Genomic DNA, 19682 nt, shown 5'->3' on the forward strand with positions numbered 1-19682 from the left:
TGCACAGTGGGTTCATGCACTGATAAAACCTACGCATTCGTAAAAATCGTAATTAATTTTCTAAGTGCACGCATGTGAGCCCACTGAGAGATGGTAGGAATAAATGTAAATTGCACGTGATTTTTCACCAACCCCCTGCCACACTGACCAGCGTGGTGAAGCATGGCTCAACAAACCCCCACGACCGACAATGCGTGGCAAGGCCTTCGTCCTGCAATGGGTCTTATACATATAAAGTGAGAAGTTGAGCACCGGTTCTTTTCAAACTGGCCCAGTGGTGAGTGTCCCGACTGCCAGGTGCCCGCAACTGCGGTGTAATTGCAGGTTCAAGGATGAATAAATCAATATAACTTATTAACAATCACGGTAATCGCCATCGAATCACACGTGGTAAGAATCACATTTTTTTTTTTAGACCAGTATTTCGTAAATGCAATGACGCTGTATTGAATAGTTGTCATACATTCAAAGAACGTTATGGTTTGTTCATAATGCTTGGATAAAATTGTGACCCAATTCATGAAATCGCCTTCGGAGGGCAGCACAGGTGGGGCACACGGTGAATTGTTACATCAGGAGTGGATACACTGGGCCGCTGAGTTTCTGTGTTCAAAATGGGTTGCGTGAAGACTGCCAGATGCCCCAGCTGCAGGGACATTTCAGCCTACTTTTTGCTTCACTGAACGCGCAGGCTGTGGCATGGCATACATACATACGATCATATTCGTGTGTATAGCAATATAATCATTATTATTACTGCTCCTACTACTGCGCTTATTTACCCATGAAAGCCTTACTGAGGTTTCAAGAATCTTGTTTCAGGACGGTCCTGGCAAATTTTCGCAATACGGGGCGCAATGTTGCTGCTACTTGTCACCCCAATTGAGTAATTTGGTAAATTTTCAGCATTGTGATGTTTGGCCAATGCCAGTTACGTTGTCTTTTTGTTTTGCTATGGGAAAAATAAAAAAAACTGAGAATCCGGAGGAACAGGATTATAACTCCACGGAGGAAGGTGCCTGTGTCGGCAATCAGACCCAAGTCCTACTTGCTGCAAGGCACAAGCGTTACCACTTGCAAACCGACTTTCTCTACTGCCATCTCTTGGCTACCTAGTAGCCCAGCAGGCCAGAACTTTCACGACAATTAAGACGACATTGGGGACATCCTAAAATACGCATTTATTCTATTTTAAAGTATGGTACTATGTTCAGAAGCTAAATGCCAATGTCCAGGGCTGCTCGCTCCTACATGGCTTCAGGAGTTCATGTAGTTTTACGATTTCTCTTCTGAAGAAACAGTGGAGATTGGCTTGCAATATAACGATTTCCAACATGCGTTTGTCTTTGACGGGTAGCTGGGCAAACATGCTTCCATATTTTGCCCCTGGTTTACCTTTTCAAGTTCTGGGCAACCCTTTGTTCAATTCCGCCGGGTTTCAATTTGATGACTTCTGAATAGCATCGCAACTTTGTACTGAAATTTGGAGAGGGAGATGGCAGACTTCACGCAGTCCACACTGGTAATTGAGAAATCACGACGAATGCTTTCAACACGGCGACCGAACATCAATCATCGATCTCCCGGTCTTCAGAGCATCAACGCAAGCCACGCCAATGGTTCCTCTTCATGGCCAAACAATGGGCCAGGTAGCCCCTGGGACAACGGTCCTCCAACTGAACATTGGGGTACACTCCCGAGCAAAGTGCGAGTATCTCGCGAACGTAATAAAACATCAAAGCGATACACCCCGCTACTCCTCACGCGGTTATCTGGCTTGACCACCTGAACGTGAAATCGTAGTTGTTGCTCTCGATACGAAAGAAGAAGACTGAAGCTTTGTTCACACTGGATCCTTACTACTTGAGTCAATGTGGCCCCCACGTTACGGACAGGCGGAGAGGCAGACACAGACGGGCGGAGCGCCAGCACCTGCTGAAGGCCACGAACTGCAGCATGATCTCGTTGCCCTTCAGAGGGTCGGCCTCCTCCCGCATGAGGTCAAAGGCGACAGGGTCGCCTGGGTCCACCATGTCAGCGATGCGGCCGTGGATGTCGCGGATTTCCAGGAGGCCGGCAGCAGTGTGGAGGCGTGCGAAGGCCGCGCGTGACAGTGTCGACAAGAAGCTACGGGGGCAGCAGCAGCAGTGGCAGCAGGAGCAGCAGCAGCAGGAGCAGCAGCAGCAGGAGCAGCAGCAGCAGAGCAGACAGCGATTTAGCACACGTGTATATATGTATGTACGTTCAGCTTCTTTTGTACCATAGGTAGCCAACCGTGCTAATCGGAGGTGTGTGTGTGGGAAGGGGGGGGAAGGACAACAAACTAAACACAAAAAGCAGTTCTAAAGAAATGAGTTTTCAATCGAGACTTAAAAGAGCATAGAATTTATATTCTTGGTTCTTCCGGTAAAGTCGCGTAGATAGAAAATAGAAAATTAAAAAATAACAATATAAAAGTAATAAATTTCAAATAATAAAAGCAAAAAAAACACAATAAAAAATTTAAAAAATATAGTAAAATTTAAAATAAATAGAAAATATGTGAATTTACCGAAAGAACCAAAAATATGAATTCCTGCAGTCACGAAAGTTTTAAGTCAGCATAGCTCCAGTGCCCATAAGCTTTCGTCACGCACCTCCGCTGCGGGGGGGAGGGGGGGGGAAGGCGAAGGGGGAGGGGGGCACGGGGGCGGCGCGCCGAGTGGCGGGGGAGCGGCTCACCTGGTGGGGAGTCCGCCGCCGGGCGCCAGGATGAGGGCATCCACCGGAGTCACGGGTCTGCCGCGGAGCTGCTCGGGCGACGCCTCGTCCGCGTCCACGATGGTCCTTCTCACGCCGCTGCCCTGCAGAGGATTTACAGGAACCCGGAGTTAGCTGTAGGATACGGCACGTCCCGCATCTCCAGTTAGCACGGTTGGCTGCGTACGGTGCGAAATAAGTTCAACATACGGACATACATTTCAACGTCGACTGCGTTTACTGCGAAGCAGATGGTGCGTACGAACGGTTAATACTCTCGCGCATTATTAACCAGGGTGACCTCGGGGCTCGGACCGCGAACCTCTGGCGCTACCGCTGGCCCACGTCACCGCCACCGTATATAATACGTACATAAATGTCGCAAGCAGAGAGGAAGCACTGTCGTGGAGGCAATCCTGTAGCGTGGTATTGTTTAAAACAGGAGAGGGTGGGGGGGGTGGTAGGGGAGAGGGTGGAGTTCTAGAAACCCCTAGCTGGTGGCCCCACGATGGTACACAGCTGCAGGGAGGAGACAGAGAGACAGGCCAGGAAGGAGGTGGTTCTAAGTGGTCAACCACTGGGGTACGAATGACCGTGGAGTGAATGTGGAGAAGGCTGAGTACAGGAATGATTGGAGAGAAAGGTGGGGGACCAGGTAGGCAGACACTACAGGAAGATATTTAGGTCGTGGCATTGACTGCAACAGTTGAGCAGAGGAGTCAATTCGGTGACCGTGCTTCGGTTACCACTCAGTGCGATGATTTGACTTGATAGACCTCAGCCAGTGGTTAGTAATTTATCATCCTATAGCAGGCGCGTAGTCTTTAATCAATTAACGCAGCGACCATTTCTGACCTCCAACCCAACAGCGTAGCCTCACCAGGTCGTATTAGTTTGAGAAACATGGTGCTCATGATTCCGATGATGATAACATTGATGATACCAAAGCCAACCCTGCCCTGAATTAGAACTGCTGGCTACCAAATGAGCTGTAACCATTTCTAATAGGCGTTACTCATTTAAGTCGAGTGCACTCAGACATTAATTTTTAATAGGGACAAATGGATAAAAATACAGGGTTGTAACGAAATGAAGTGTAAAGGGTAATTATATTGGAGGGGGAAAAATATCATGAAAAAACGATAGCAAATTAAAATTACATTTAAAAATGGATTCAAGCGTGTGGTGTCCGGGTACCCCAGAGGTCACAGAGATCAAAAACGGACAACCACCTGTGGATGGACCCCGGTTCTTAACTACAAATTCAAAATGAAGGCCTAAACCCAGTCACCAATGACTACAAAAGAACCCCAATCGCACTAAATGCAGGATTTTCAATGAATTTGGCTAAATTCCACATCTGAAAAATTGGTTTGACCACCAAGCGATGAACATCTTGACACTGAATTATTTGGTGGTCATGCCAGCCGCCATCGCTGCTGCTGCGTTGGCACTGGTACAACAAGCAAAATCATAAGATTAGTAAAAAATAAAAACTCAAACCAGTGGTCAATAAATACTGTGGCCCTGAAGGCAACATATATAGAAGGGGTGACGTTTTGAGCAACGGCCTTTATTCATAGCACATGAACAAAGAAGGATCCTTGCCTGACACGTTGGCTAATATACGTTTTTCCTTTTAAGGCCACAGTGTTTTATTGACAAATGTTGAGTTTAAGTTTGTTTTTAATCTTTACAGCAGGCTGTATGAGAAAGTGCAGATGGCCAAAACGTTACTTGAATTGATTCCCTCAGGAGTAGTTCTGTGATATCACCTTCCACAGGCCGTTTTTAACATGGGGTGATGTAGTACTCTGTGAGATTTCCGAATGGGCGTTTTTCTCCATCTCATGATATCCCACCGATAGCACAATTGGATCGATATGACAAAAGCAAAAACATGTTAAAAGTCATGGCCATGAATTTAAAATCACATGAACAATTTCAATATTTTCTAATTGCCAATAGCACACATGAATTAAAAACCAGCGATGCAATAGTTAGTGGGTCACCTGCATTAATAATCTGCATGCACACCCACCAATCAACCAATCAGATTGTTAATACCCAATAGACTAAGCTCAGAAATTTGGACAACATGCATTCGCTATTTCCTGCCAAAATCCACACTAACTAGCTTCTTTTTATATTCTTGGTTCTTTCGGTAAAGTCACGTTGAAGGGAAACAATAAAATAATCAAATATATATAAAACAATAAAATTCTCACGACGTTTCGACTGTAACACAGTCATCATCAGGTGTGAAAACCAACTTTTCTTGCCGTTGGTTTTCAAACCTGATGATGACTGTTTGTGTTACAGTCGAAACGTCGTGAGAATTTTATTGTTTTATATATATTTGATTATTTTATTGTTTCCCTTCAACGTGACTTTACCGAAAGAACCAAGAATATGAATCACTGCAGTCACGAATGCTTTAAATCAAAATTTAGCGTCTTTTTGTTCAATAAAACGAGCAACCCCACATGTACGCGTTGTGCACCAGTCATTCCATAGTTTGATACTTTAGATCACTTCATTTTCATTATTATGACAATACAACAATCAATGCCTTTGTCAATCCACTGCTGGATGAAGGCCTCCCCAAGTCAAATCAGTAATGAGGGAGATGTTTGACCATACTTCACTGCACTGGCCAGTGCTGGTCATTGAAGGAGCGACCCCTATACTGGTTCAGGAATGGTTCACACCCACGGCTAATGCCACCAATAATTATAATTAGCTATGGCCGAGAATCAAACTCAGGCGAGCCGGTTCATAGTCCAGTGAACTGACTACAGCATCACCGCTGAACCCCCTAGATGATCACTATTACACTGAAACCCTGACAGTGCACTACGCAACACTTCGTCGATTAAATGCGTGCGGAAATAACAAGAACACGTCACTATCCACAAGGGAAGGCAGCTGTGTGCTGCAATCCACGGCCGAATATTAACATTTTATGAAAGTGCTCATATGCCATGTTGTCACGTGTGCGGGTCCTGTGAGCACACAACTGATCGAAGGAGACACTTGGCGTGGCGATGGGGACAATTACACAATTCTCCGTGTGTATATACAGATGTACGTAAAATAGAATTTTACATCAGTTGTTCTGCTTGTACAAACTAAATGCCAGTCAGGGCTTACAAAAGCAATCTCCTTTATATAAATATATAAAAAAATAACCCGAATGCGCATACATGTTTATTTTTGTTGCATACGAGCAAAGTAAACACAATTGGAATTGACATGGTGTTGTGTCTATGTTGTGCTCGTTTAATCTCCCCCGTGTAAACCACTGAATAGCGACTGCTGCTGCTGCTGCTGCCACCATTCCTCATCTCAGTCAGTCACTCACTAACAAATGTTCATACCCACAAACAAAGACTCCCGTATTGCCCTTGCTAGACCGTTGGGGCAAGTGCGGTGAGCAGGCGCCTAATAAGGCTGGCGCGGCACACGAGTGAGTCGTGTGGCCAGAGCCGCACCCCACCACCTTTGTCTCTCCAGTGCTATTGTTTACACACCACACGAGGCACAGTACTCAATTAAGGCGAGTCGATTTCGGAGAGGCCCAGTTCAAGTATTCGCCACTGATGTTGGCTATGAGCAGGCATTGAACTCTGGTCGTCGTGTTAAATGCACAGGGCGCTAACCGCTACACTACTGCTCCAAATAAAAAGACAAAGATGCCCCGTAAAGCCGTAACAGACTGTTGGGGTAAGTGTTGTGAGTGAGCACCTATGAAGGCCGGCACGGCAAATGAGGGGGTGGGTACTCTTTGGTCCTTTTGGTAAAGTCACGTAGGTATAACAATTTATTTTATTTTTATACCCAAGTGACTTTACCGAAAGAACCAAAAAGTATGGATCCCTGCAGTCACGAAAACTTCAAATCTAGAGGGGGTGGGTGACCAGCGTCACACCAGGCCTCCTCTGTCTCCCTAGTGACGATGATTACAAACCGCACCAGGCACTCATTTGAGGCCGAGTCGACTTAGGGGGAGCCCAGGACCTGTTCAGATAATCGTCACTTGGTGTTAATCCGGTCGCCAGGTTAAAAGCGCAGGGCGCTAACTGCTACACTACCTCTCCTCATACTCTCACACACACACACATACAGAGAGACGTAACATGCACCTAGAAACACCCCGCATCCCAAGCTGCTGCCCTCCACTAGCTCCGGCTCCAGCCCTGGATTCAAGTTCAAGACCGACCTCATCGTTTTAAAGCTCCTCCATGGACTCTGCCCTCTCCTGCCTCTCCCCTCTCATCGCTCTTCAATTCCTCTGATTTTGCTCTCCAGTTCAAGTGCTCAGTCAACCCTAGCCGAGTGTGACGTCGCTCCTTCTTCTCTGCTGCTCCCATTGTGTGGAACATATTCTCCCCAGCCATCTGTTCCATCGACCCCCCTGTCCATGTTCCAGTCCTTGCTTAAACGTTCTTCTCAGCTTAACAGGCAGTAGGAGGCCTTTTAGACCAATATTATCCACAACGTAAGGTTTTGGGTTAGGTCGCATAAATATAAATGTGCCGTTAAACACGCCACCACCTGACACAACCAATAAGTAAGGTTTTTTTTTTTTACGTAAACAAAACAATTCGTTACTAGTTCAGCACAGCGGTGTGTTGGAGAGCAAACCCACGAATCGGCATGTTTTGTTCGTGACAAACCTTACTAGTTCCTACTCTCATTTGCTAATGACCGTCTCTTCCCGGTAAATTTATATTAGACGCTTACTTTTTTTTCTCCATGATGCTCACGTCCCACTACTTTACATAGAATCTTGAGATTCCCACTACTCGGATGCCCACCTTCACCAACCCGCACTGCCCGGTGGGGTGAAATACGGTCAAATAACACCCACGAGCCACGTGGCATGAGGAGGCCCCCATCCACAAAAAATGAATGATATGCCCTCATTGCTTTTTTGTGTTCAGTTATTCGTCCTGCTCACGCACCTCCGATTGGCACGGTTGGCTGCGTGCTATGCTAAAGAAGTTTAACATACATCCATTGAACAAAAAACGTCTGTGCATCCATCATCGTCATTAATCATCCCTTGTGAGACTCCGTGGCATCTGCGATGAACACCTTCAATTTGCTCCGGTCTGTTGCCGTTCTTCCTTCTGCTACCACCACTATCAACTTCCGTATTTTATTTGATGACGGTTTCCGATTGTTTTTATGTCCACTCTCTACATATTTTCCCATTGCGCTTCTCTTTCGTTGGTGTCTAGGCTACTGCTGCTTCTTCACAACAATACCGAGAGTACCTGCATACATTCTATACAATTCCCGAGCCCTTATTTTAAAAATCTTTTTCGTATTATTACAATTCTGGAATCAATTGATTCTTTCATTTGAATTGCAATCCTAAATCAAGACAATTAAATTAGAGGGGGGGGGGGGGAGATATTGGGGTAAATTGAAACACTGTGAATAGGCAAGTAATTATGCATCTATTCATCGATTAAAAGCAAATCTGGCGCTAATGACACATGCATTGAATTACGTGAGTGGGAAAATCAATAATTACAATGTGCTCGTGTTATAGCTAAGTTAATGAACCTAATGGGGTGTGGGGGAGGGATAATTAATAATTACACCCGTTATATCTATTACTGGAATTACATTATATAAAGGGAGCGAATGAATCTGGAAGGCGAGGGATCTCTGCGCAAAATACGGCCAGGGGACCAGCGAGAAGCAGGAGTAGCGGCAGAAGCGGCGGTGGCGGCCGGGCACGAAATCCCGGCAGACGGATTCACTGCTGACGGGAGCTCAGGGACTGATGTCACGGTGGAAGAGGAGGGGGGGCGGGGTAGTCAGAGAGGACCGTGGTTGCCAGGGGCAACTGCATCGAGAGGGCTGAGTGAGTATCGCTTGGCCGGCTAGAAGTGAGAGAACGGAGAGAGCAAGAGGAGCTCCAGTCAAGAGGGGCACAGTGAAGTGAACTGCGCACACACGTCCAGAAGGCGAGTGAGTGCTTGGCTCAGGTGGGGGTGGGGGGGGTGGCCTTCATAGTTTCCACGTTACAGCAGTGAGCCGGCACGGGTGTAATGCGGACTCATGCCAGAAATTGCTGGACGGTGGTGCTGACAAAGAAATAGTTCTCACCTGGGCCAGCGACTCGTGATTCAACAGTGGTTGTGAGCGGTTGTAGTCCAGCGCTTAGGAGGTTGGGTTCGTCGATGTATGTACGCTGAACTTCCTTCGCACCGTACATAGGCGACCGTGCTAATCGGAGATCATATGATCATCATCGCATGCATGAGATGCCTATGCTTCACGCCAATGAGCTGGCATATATATGACAGTCCAGCAAGTAAGGTGAGATTTTCAAAATGCTAAATTTTTTTGGAAGACTAGGAGACAAGAACATTTAAATAAATTGCTTGTTGGTGACACCTATCAATGGATGGCTGAATTACAATATTACGTTGATGATTCATAACATTTACTACTGGAGATGTATTGGAAATAAAATGTTTGTCCATGATCCCACTTTTAACTCAAGAACCAAAAGTGGAAGCATCAGTATGAGCCCCTGCGTACCGCAGCCTTCTTGTGTACACGGCTCAAGCTACTGGCATAAACGTGCGATAAATAAATGAAATCTCACCACCTGCGCATGTAAAGTAGATACAAGCGACTACATCAACAATGAAAATAATAAATCATAACAAAGAACAAAAGGCCATCATATACCAAATTGTAATATATCCCACAATTGCATGTTTTACGTATGACTGAGTAACTGTGGTTACCTAGCTTATGAATTTTCGTGTCTCGCATGCAAAATGTGATCAATCAGGTGTTCCAAGTACTACCCAGACTTGATCGGATTTGGTATATTCAGGGCGATGGGGTCATATAACGAAGCTCAATGCGCCATCATCGAGTGGTTAAATAAAGGACATTAACCAAAAGAGGTGGCGAATTTCAACAAACTCTCATCCGGTTGACTAAAGGGCACCAATGCACAAATCAATCGATCAAAAAGCATCCCATAATTTTCCTTTCAAGCGCTACGCCTAATCAACTCTCGGGCACCATTATTTAACTTGTTCCACGCGGTGCATCCTGCCCAAGTTGCCTCCCCTTCATTGGCGCGCCGCGCCGCGTCGTGCCGCAACGCAACCGCGGGCGTTCACCAACGTGAAATTAAAGGCGCTCACGGGCGGCCCTTAGCGCGAGCGGTGGAGGGCAGGTAACGGCGCAATTATCAGAACGCGTCGACACGGCACGAGCTCGCCGACAGCCCGGACGTTTTAATCCGCCGCCAGGGGAGTGACGCACAGGGGGAGAGCGTTGCCGCCGGCCGACAGGCCCTCATTTGGATGCCACCGTCAGCCCCCGTGGCCCCAAGGGCGCTTCGGTTTGGTGCCCTCTGCGTCACCTTTCCCCTTGCGTCCGCTCCGCCGTGGGGGAAGGCGACTTGGCGAGGGAGGTGACCGCGTGACAAAGTGTTACGTCTATTTTTGCGTTTATTTTATCGGTGTTTCCACGATTTACATGGGACACCTGCGCGCGCCAATTGGGTCTCTCGACTGGGTTTTTCAACTGGCCAGCCCGTGGGCCGCATCTGGCTCGCGAAGGTCTGCCGAGCCATGGCCTGCCGAGCAATGGATCACCAAGACGTTAAAAGCAACACATTGCCGAGATGAAAGAGTGATGCTCAAGTGGGACGAGGAGAGACCTGGCGACAAGGGATAAGAGCGCAGCAGTCACACGTCCAGACGTCGTGACATCGTGAGATGCCGTAATGTCTGGACGTGACTTACGATGTCACAAAGTTCACCAGCACACTCTAGTTTATTACGTGGCTCGCCAGATAATACAACTCAAGGACCCTGTTCCTACTGTTAAAGATGTTCACAGCTCATTACGCTGTTTGAAGTGTTTTCCCTGCATCTTTCTAAGGGTTACTTAAAAAAGAAACGTACGGCTTTGTTCAGGTTCTCACCTGGTTATGTACAGCCTTTGGTTAAATCGTTGACTTGTAAGCTATCAAGTGTACACACGTGAAAAAAACTAGGCCATCGCTTGCCAAGGTCGTGAGGAGTCAAATCTCGACGAGACAGAAAAGACGAAAGCACCTTTGACGCGTGCGGCGTTTTGATCGTCTCAGCCTGGTAACTAATGCTGTAAGAAAAATAGCTCATGATTCAAGAGGTTCAGCTCTGATGGCTGTGATTTGTAAAACACGTGTAAGATGATTGACGCGTGTCCAACGAATTCTCATACTGATTTCAGCTGGGGTAAGGGAGGCTTAGGAAAAGACGACCATTGATTGGTATCCTATTTAATCCAGGTTATGGGCAACTTCAAAAGAAGAGTCATAACTATATTTTTTGTGGAGTCAAATTCCCAGCCTGTTCTCTTGCATGGTGACATGCGGCTTTGCCTAAAGGTTTTCACCTGCCTTGATGCTTGGCTTGCAATAGCACAATCGCAATAATAAGTTCGTCAAAATATGTATTTAAAAGGCATAAGCAAATTCCAGGAAACACAACAAATTTCTGCACATTTACAAACGTCAGAGGGTCGGCTGTTGCACTTTCTGTATTTTTGACTCGTAAAAACCCCCCTCATGGTTGTTGGAAAAAGTCTTAAAAATTTAAAAGGTAAATCTAAAAAAACATCAACTTGCTCCCGGCAAACGTTTTTCTCACCATGTGATCTGGAGTGGACACCGCGTTGGCCACGTGCCGTGACTCCGCGTGACCTGGACAACGCACACAGAAAAGATGAACGTACACGTTGTTTTAATTATGCATCCTTTTCGTCCAACAATGGAACCGCGGCGACGAGCGGTTTTCAATATCGTGCACGCATAGCCATACACAGCGATGCGGCCTGAATAATAGTTACTGTCTGAGAGGTAGAACGAGAAGTGAACTCATTTGCAGAATTTCCCGGAAGAAGCCCTTTGGGTGTGCGTCGGAAGGCTGTTACGTGCCGTCTAGACATGTGCTCCCATACTTGACTCGTATATATGCATACGCCTATCCACCTATCATCCATCACGCCACTTCGTACCGCTGTTGGCGGTGGCAGCGTGCAAGCACTAATAACATAAAAACTACTCGACACTTTTGTCAATAACACTGCGGCCTTAAAGGAAAATGTGTACAATGGATGACGTTTCGGGTAATGACCCTTCTTCAACTGCGGTGAAGTAGCCCGTTGCCCAAAACGTCGCCTACTACATATACCGAATAAATACTCTTTGCCGATTCTCTGTTTGCTTACGTACCGGCGGTGTAAGGACTGCATCGATTCGTCGATTCAAATGATGGTTTACATTCATGATCCACGCATGAAAGTGGAAGCAAGAATGATTATTTACAGTTTTGTATTTCTTATATGCAATGGGTCAGCAAGACACCTGCTGTCACGAGACACCACTAGATTCGATCCTTGCATCAAATCACGACCACAAATTGCTACGAATCACCTTGCAGGCTTATATTAAATCCTTGATGATAATCGTGAATTATAATAGAATTCGCAACGTGCACAGTATTTGCTCAATCTCAGAGGCGGAGGATGATTCAGAGGCGCGTGGAGATGACAGACAAGCGGGAAGGCAGAGCCAACAATTGCCCAAGCTCTGTGGCCCTATATTGGGGTGTTTATGTTGGTGGGAACTGGAGCAGCTTGCGAAAAACACAAGCGTGCGAGGGGGGTAACATTAAATCCCCATTAAAACTAAAAACTGAACTATTTTTTTTATTGTACAAGGTAGGGCCCACTGAGCTATATAGCTCTTTTTAGAAGTGACCTGGCCACAAGTAACAGCTCAACCAAGTGGCGTGTCGTCATGTGGAAATTTATAGCAGCCAAACACTCTAAAACGCACGTGTCTAAATGTGGAGGGAAAACCCCGAAGGACCGGGAGAAAAATCCATGCGACCACAAGGAGAACACACAACTTACACATATGCAGGCATCAGGGTTTAGATCGAACCCACAACCTCCTATATACCAGGCGAGGTAGTTAACAGCTCGCCACCATGGCGCCCATTTCGCGCTCACGGGTAGGGAGTGTCACGAATGTGTACGTGACCCACCAACCCTCGCTACCTCCACAGTGCCGGGTTACAGGCCATGGTGCAGTGTCACAACCAGCACGGGCAGCAGGCTGGCTGTGAACGCTGCAGTTAAATTCACACCAAATAAAAATAATAAGAAACGCCCGCAAGGCCCAGAAGGGATCATGCGAATCCAACACGAGCCATACGTCGCCATATAACAAGCGGCGGGCCTTATAAGGCGCAGGAGCTGGCACATAATGTGAGGGTTCATACGGTCACCACAAACACATGGCCCGCAATCTTCGCTGTAAAAGGCCGAGTCACTGACACCACGCTGCGAATAACTTTGAAATCCCACGATCCCTTGCGGGGCCCTTATACGTTGCGAGTATTATGACTCTGACTTTTTTTATTGATTATTTTCCTAAGCTCTGCCCCGACACCGTGAACGATTTCCGACGGGGATGTATGCCTCTCGGAAGATATTTTTCCTTGAGGACCTCTCTGATGAAGTTAACTGCTTACCACACACAGCATTTCACCACTTCAAGGTTTTCAAGGCAATGGATTTGTTGCCAAGATTGAGAAATCCCACCTGCTATTCTTATCTGCTTTCTGGCAAACGCATGTGATGGATGGCGAGCGGTAGCGTACTGGTTCGCGCACTGTGCTACTGCTACTACACCCGGAGACCCGAGTTCCATTCCTGGCCATGAACTAACATCAGTGGCGATTATGTGTACCAGTCTTGGGCCTCCCCTATGTTGACTCAGCCTTAAATGAGTGCCTTGTACAGTGTATAAATGATCACCACATGGGACACAGAAGACAGCTGGCCTGGTGCTGATCACACCAGGCCATCATGTGCCGTACTGGCAAGAACGGTGCTTGCTAACAGCATTTGCCCAAAAAGTGTGCTAAGGCTATATGGCAGGGGAGGGGGGGAATATTTGTTTGTGTGATGGATATAATATACATATTTAAAATTTACATATGCTATGAAAACATGTATCAGTTCCCCATTTATGGACGTTTTAAAAAAAATAAACGTAGATGTGTTTATATTGTGCGTCTATTTTTTTTTTGCAGTACGAATGACGTGTGGACAAACTGGCTAAGGGGCCACACACAGAGACAAGCACTGCCCAATTCTCACTTGATCACCGTGAAATTGGCTCTTATTTTCCACTTCATTCGCATCAGTCAAAAAGGCTGTACCGATTGTATTAATCAAAACTTGCATCTCGCTATGTATTGCAAGTTAACGTGGTCCCGCCCTGTAAAATATATTTCCTAATGCTAAGAATTGCAATTTCAAAAAAGCACCACTCTATGCTTCTTTTTGCACATCAGATTAGAGATTATACACAATTTGAAGACACACATTGCTTGTTTTCGGCAGTATGCATGAATGTATGTTGAACTTCTTTCGCACCGGCACATAGTCAACCGTGCTAATTGAAGGTGCAGGTGAAAAATGATTAGAAGGATAAAGAAGGAACGATGGCCGGTGGTCGAGACTGATGATGGAGTGGCAGCTAAAGCTGGGAACACGCCCGAGAGAACATCCGTCACAGAGATTGAGCAACGAAATCAGCTCATGTGTGGACACTCAATGGATTGTTGCGTCCCAGGGCCTTGAGAGTTGGCAACAACTTCGAAATGCCTCCATGCAGCAGTGGATAGATGAAAGAGAATGGCAAGCGAGCTTTGATGTTGGCACACAGGATTCTGACATTCACCCACCGCAAGACAGAAAGCCTTCCTCCAGACGACGTTGTCAGCTTTCCAGATTAAAGACCACTAAAATTGGATTCCGTTTACACACAAAAAAACCACATTAAAGGAGCTAAACTCCAGTGGCAAAGTCACTTTCAAATGTTCATGTTTACCCATCTTCTCTGCTCGAGAACGCACACAATGGACGGCGGATCAAATGCTGCTGCCAGACATCACCCCAGCGCCAACATCACAATGCTTCCCATTTCTCCAAAATCAACTTCAAGATTGTACTCATCTTCAAGGTCCTCCATTCACTCGCCCATGCAAAACCTTTCTAAAAACGTGACAATTTTTTTTTATTTTGAGCTATGTAGCTCTTTTTTTAGACGCGACTTGGCCACAAATGGTGGCTCAACGGAGTGGCTTCCAAAGTGAGAATTTATAGCAGCAAAACAAGTCTAAACGCGTGATGTTGAGTCTAAATGTGGAGAGAAAAACCGGAAGACCCAGAGAAATAGCCACGCAACCACGAGGGGGAGGGGCATGCAAACTCCAATTCAGGGTCGGGATCGAACCTACGACCTCCTGTACACCGGGCGAGGCAGTTAATATCTCCCCTCTCATCGCACTATTCTCCCCTCCACGGAATCGCCTACTTGCAGGAAAGGCTTTCTATGAAAGTCCCTAATCGACCTTCTCTCAATGGGAGGCCACTCATTCTTCTCTACTGCCCCTATTGTCTGCAATTCCCTTCCCAGGGCCATCTGCACTGTTAACTTCCCCCCCCTACCCCTGTACAAGTCCAAGGCTCGAGACCACTCATTTCTCTCTCCAAAAATAAATAAGGCTCTTGTTTCCATATGACGTCTTTGAGACGCGGACACATTTGTGGCTCGGTCAAAACGTGCCCGATAACACAATTTTTGTTTCTGGGTAGTGTTATTTCGTTATTGCTTATGCCTATAAAGTAGAGAAAATGGCTATTATTTCCCACAAACTTTGCTTATGTGACATAGTTTTCGACCTTGTGATTGCCCAGGAAGCCACGAACCCCTGCGAAAAAGCTGTTCCAAGCCGCTTTCTCCTTACTAGTGAGCTACTTGGGGAATTCATTGCACTCCAGGATCTTCTTTATCTGTGGTCCGACGAAGACACCGGCTTTGACCTTTTCTTCAGACAGCTTAGGGAAGAAGTCTTGAAGGTACTTGAAGGCTGCCGACTCCTTATCTACAGCTCTGACAAATTGTTTCCGAAGGTCCAATTTGATGTGCAGTGGTGGCATCAGCACCTTCCGTGGGTCAACCAGTGGGTCCCACTTGACGTTGTTCCTTTCCACAGAGAACTCGGTCCGCTGTGGCCAGTCCCGCCTGTGGTAGTGCATCTTGGTGTCTAAATCTTTTGTAGTCATTTTTCTATTACTTTAGTATAAATACATGTTAATTTTGATTCCTATGTTGTTTTTTTCTGACTTTATGTTAACGAAAAGACACAAATTCACCCGTTTTCTCATTGAAAATAGGTACATTTCAAAATATCACTGTCCTAGTCACAAAAGCAAAGTTCGTGGAGAATAATACCCATTTCTGTACTTTTGAGGCATAAGCAATTAGGAATTAACACTTACTACCCAGGAACAGAAATAAAATAAAAATGTGTTACAATGTAATCAGTGCAACGGTGACAGATGGAAACTGATGGGTTGGAGTTGGTGATGGAGGCAGGAGGGAGGGTGTGGGGGATAGGCTCTCGATTTTGTTGCTTTGTGCAAATAAGAGCCTCAAAGGACAGTGGGCCCACTTGGTTTCCATCAAGGCACAAATTGCCCAGAGGCCCCGGCTGTATCGCAGGAAGTGACGTCCGCAGTGAGAGGAGTCCACGTCTCTCCCTGGGAGGAATAAAGTAAGGTGCTCCCATCCCTTTGAAGAAGAAAAAGTGCAAGATTGGGGAAAAAAAACAAATCACGTGCAATTTACATTTATTCCTACCATCACATGCGTGCACTTAGAAAATCCATTAAGATTTTTACGAATGCGTAGGTTTTATCAGTGCGTAGGATGTGCCTTTGTAGCTCTCCGATGTCTTTCAGGACATCATGCCCTGCCCGACAATGCGCAGTACAACCCACAATACAACCAGCCAATTGTAAATCCACTGCTAGAGGCATCCCCACAGTATACCCGTCATGGACGTTGATTGACCTTACTTCACCGTGTTGGTAAGCGTGGGCTGGTGAAGCAGCAAGGGACAAGGCAGGTTTAGATATTGCTCGCCGGTGAAATAACATCAGCTACGGGTGGAAATCAAACTCTGGTCACCAAGTAATTAGTGCAATGCTTGAATTACTGAACCCTCCTTTAATTCGTTACCAGATGTGCCACAAGATGAAACAACATCCAGGTGGTACTCCTTCAGTCAAGAAGAGCATCATCACATCCCATCAGGGAAATTTGCATCACAGGACTATTTATGCGCGCAATCTCTGCAACAAACCCCTTTCGTCCGACAGTGTACTAAGAGCCTTCATGCTGTCGACAGTGGATTGCAGCATGTCAATAATCTAATGTATTTACACATTACAGCTTTGCAGAGCTGCACCCCGCCAAATGGAATTTATTACACGGCGGCGTTTTTGCACCGGCGGCCGTGTTCAGACCGTCAAAGTCGCCGCGGTTCAATTTAAGACGCAGGCGGCAAAGACCGCTTTTCGGACCCAGGCTCACTGCCACGAAAGTTCCCCCCCCCACCGCCCCCCAGCGCCTCGTTGGCCCGTGTATTAATAAACCCACGCACGCACAACTCCGGCACAACCCGCTGGGCGCGCTCTCGCCCGTTTGCAGGGTTCGCGACTCTCCTCGAGGAATATCTCTACCGAGCATCGCACCGCCGAATTTCATTGAAATTCGCCGTGCATTTTTAAATCCGCGCAACCTTAAAAAAAACGCCTCCAGATGCCGGCGGGCGACGGCATGAAACGTGTGCGTCATGTGGGCCACGGGAGAATGCCTTTTGGGGAAGCGACGTCAAGGTCCTCGGATAGCTGCAGCGGTAAAATCGCGAGCGGAAACACCGCGTGGCGAGCGAGTTGGTGGGGTCGCTCTTATCTGTGCCTGAAACAATTGCGCGTGCTTTTTTTGGGGGGGGGGGAGGGGATGGGAACAGCTTTATTTGTACCGGTGTCTTTCCCAAAAGGTCGGGTAATCAAAATGTCAATGTGTCCCCACTTTGATTTCCAAACAAGCAAAGGACCACTACTGTTGACGGCGGTAATCGTTATACTGACCCAGAAGTTTAAATGCTTGCTTTAACTCCTACACATTACTCAACGTTGATCAGAGTGTGGCAACCTGAATGGTTGCTGGGTTTGAATGAACACAGCACAGAAGAAAGGCATGTCTCCTAGCCAAACCTAATGTGTGATAATACATAACATACGGATGACAAAATAAAACAGTTTTTAACTATAATGTACAAATGTACTTAATTATGATATTAACACAATAACGATCAGAGCAGACACACGTGATGCACTTCTCACTCACACTCTTAACCATGATGATATGATAGTCGAGGTCCCTCGAGTGTTTTGCAATCCTATTACATATTGATTACAGGACTAATCACTCACTTCAAGGGTCTTCATGCACGGATCTGCCTCCGCCCACCTATCTGATCTCATTTCACTCTCCTCTTCTGCTGGTGTCATGCCCTCCAGCAAAACAGGCTCTTCTATCCACATCTCTCATGAACATCCCCTGAGTGGGAGGCCATTCCATCTTATGCCCATAATATCTGGAGCTCCCCCCTTCCTTCCGGACATCTGTGCAAAGGAGTTTTTATAGCTCATCGGATTCCACCCATATAAAATAAATATTCCGATTCATATTCTGTGTTTACTGACAATTCCCTCTTGCCACCTCGTGGCGGTAAAGAGTACAATATCGACCCCATTACCTGCAACACATTGGCATCGAAAATAACGAATTCTTACGCACAGGATTCCACGCATGCCATCGTTAAGGATTCAAATCCATTTGAATCCATGCACTTGATGCATTGTTACAGGCTTCACCGCTAAATGATCAATCGATCATAGTTAGGGGGCAAATTATGAGATATTAAATGACAGCAGGGAGGTGGGGCAATGTGCAGGAACAGAGGGAAGTGGGACTCAATTAAGATTACCCAATACCCCTCCTCCTCCACCTCCTCCCACGAGTGCGGATTGGCTCAACGCTATTCATCACAGCTGCGCGCGTCGCAGAGCTCTTTCATGAAGAGGCACATTCATCAGCAGCGGCTCCTGCAGGGAAATTCATTGCAGGCATGGGGGTCGCAATGGAGCCGTCCTTTCGTCCCCCCGTGGGAGCCGACCCGATTCAACGGGGGCGGAAGTTCCGCCGTTAGAATCATCACGTGTCTCTGTGTGTGTGGGCGCTCCTCTGAGAAGCGGTAGTGTAGCGCTCAACGAACAGCACTCGGAACCCCGGAGAACCGCCTTCGATTCCCGCTCACGACCAATAGCAGTGGCGAACATATGAACAGGTCATGGGCCTCCGCTGGGTTGACGAATCCTCAAATGAGATCCTGGTGTAGGTGTGCAAGCATGTGCACAGGGTATACCAAGGTGGCCGGTAATGGTGCATTCCACCCATCCCCACGTGCGCTGTGCCAGCCTTAATAGGTGCTCACTAACAGCACTTGCCACAACAGTCTGTTAAAGGCAATACACGGGGATGTGCTTGTTTTTGGGAACTTCTGTGCTCATAAAAAAAAGACTACTGGTAATGTAGTATGAAGGAATTCATTCTTTTTACAGTATGACGGTTAGCTTTGATGATACGGTCCAGAGCTAAGGGGAAATTTCGGAGATGATTCCGGATAATGAGTGCAGTAAACGGTTGTTCAACAAAATGTGTTTTAAATAATGTACATATTTAAAATAAGCCAGCCCCAAATGACACATAAATTGGAGTGACCCATTCATTGCCGCTGACAGTCAGCTGATGAGGAGGCAGCTCACTCGATTTCCGAGCTCACTTCCCGATACCTTGGCGCGTACAAATAAACGCGACAGTCCTGTCGGGTGGTGGAGGATTAACGACAACCATTGCGTTGTGCACAATTAAAAAACGCAATGAACATCATAACCGGAACTCTGAAACCGACACCAAT

The 19682-nt window shown here is 46.6% G+C and overlaps 1 protein-coding gene across 2 annotated transcripts in view; it reads right to left on the reverse strand.

Annotated features, from left to right (window-relative positions):
* Positions 1-19682, reverse strand: part of NPHP4 (nephrocystin 4) — a 307452-nt gene that overhangs the window by 113563 nt on the left and 174207 nt on the right. For both annotated transcript variants that reach the window (XM_032968292.2, XM_076072909.1), the window contains 3 exons: positions 11424-11476; positions 2722-2843; positions 1933-2127 (listed from right to left, as the gene is read on the reverse strand). In XM_032968292.2, the coding sequence (XP_032824183.2) occupies positions 1933-2127; positions 2722-2843; positions 11424-11476 (370 nt within the window). The remainder of the gene's footprint in view (positions 1-1932; positions 2128-2721; positions 2844-11423; positions 11477-19682) is intronic.

Source organism: Petromyzon marinus, chromosome 39, assembly GCF_048934315.1.
Source record: "Petromyzon marinus isolate PM22_M1 ecotype Great Lakes invasive population chromosome 39, UKy_Petmar_22M1.pri1.0, whole genome shotgun sequence".
In the NCBI taxonomy this organism is placed as follows: Eukaryota; Metazoa; Chordata; class Hyperoartia; order Petromyzontiformes; family Petromyzontidae; genus Petromyzon; species Petromyzon marinus.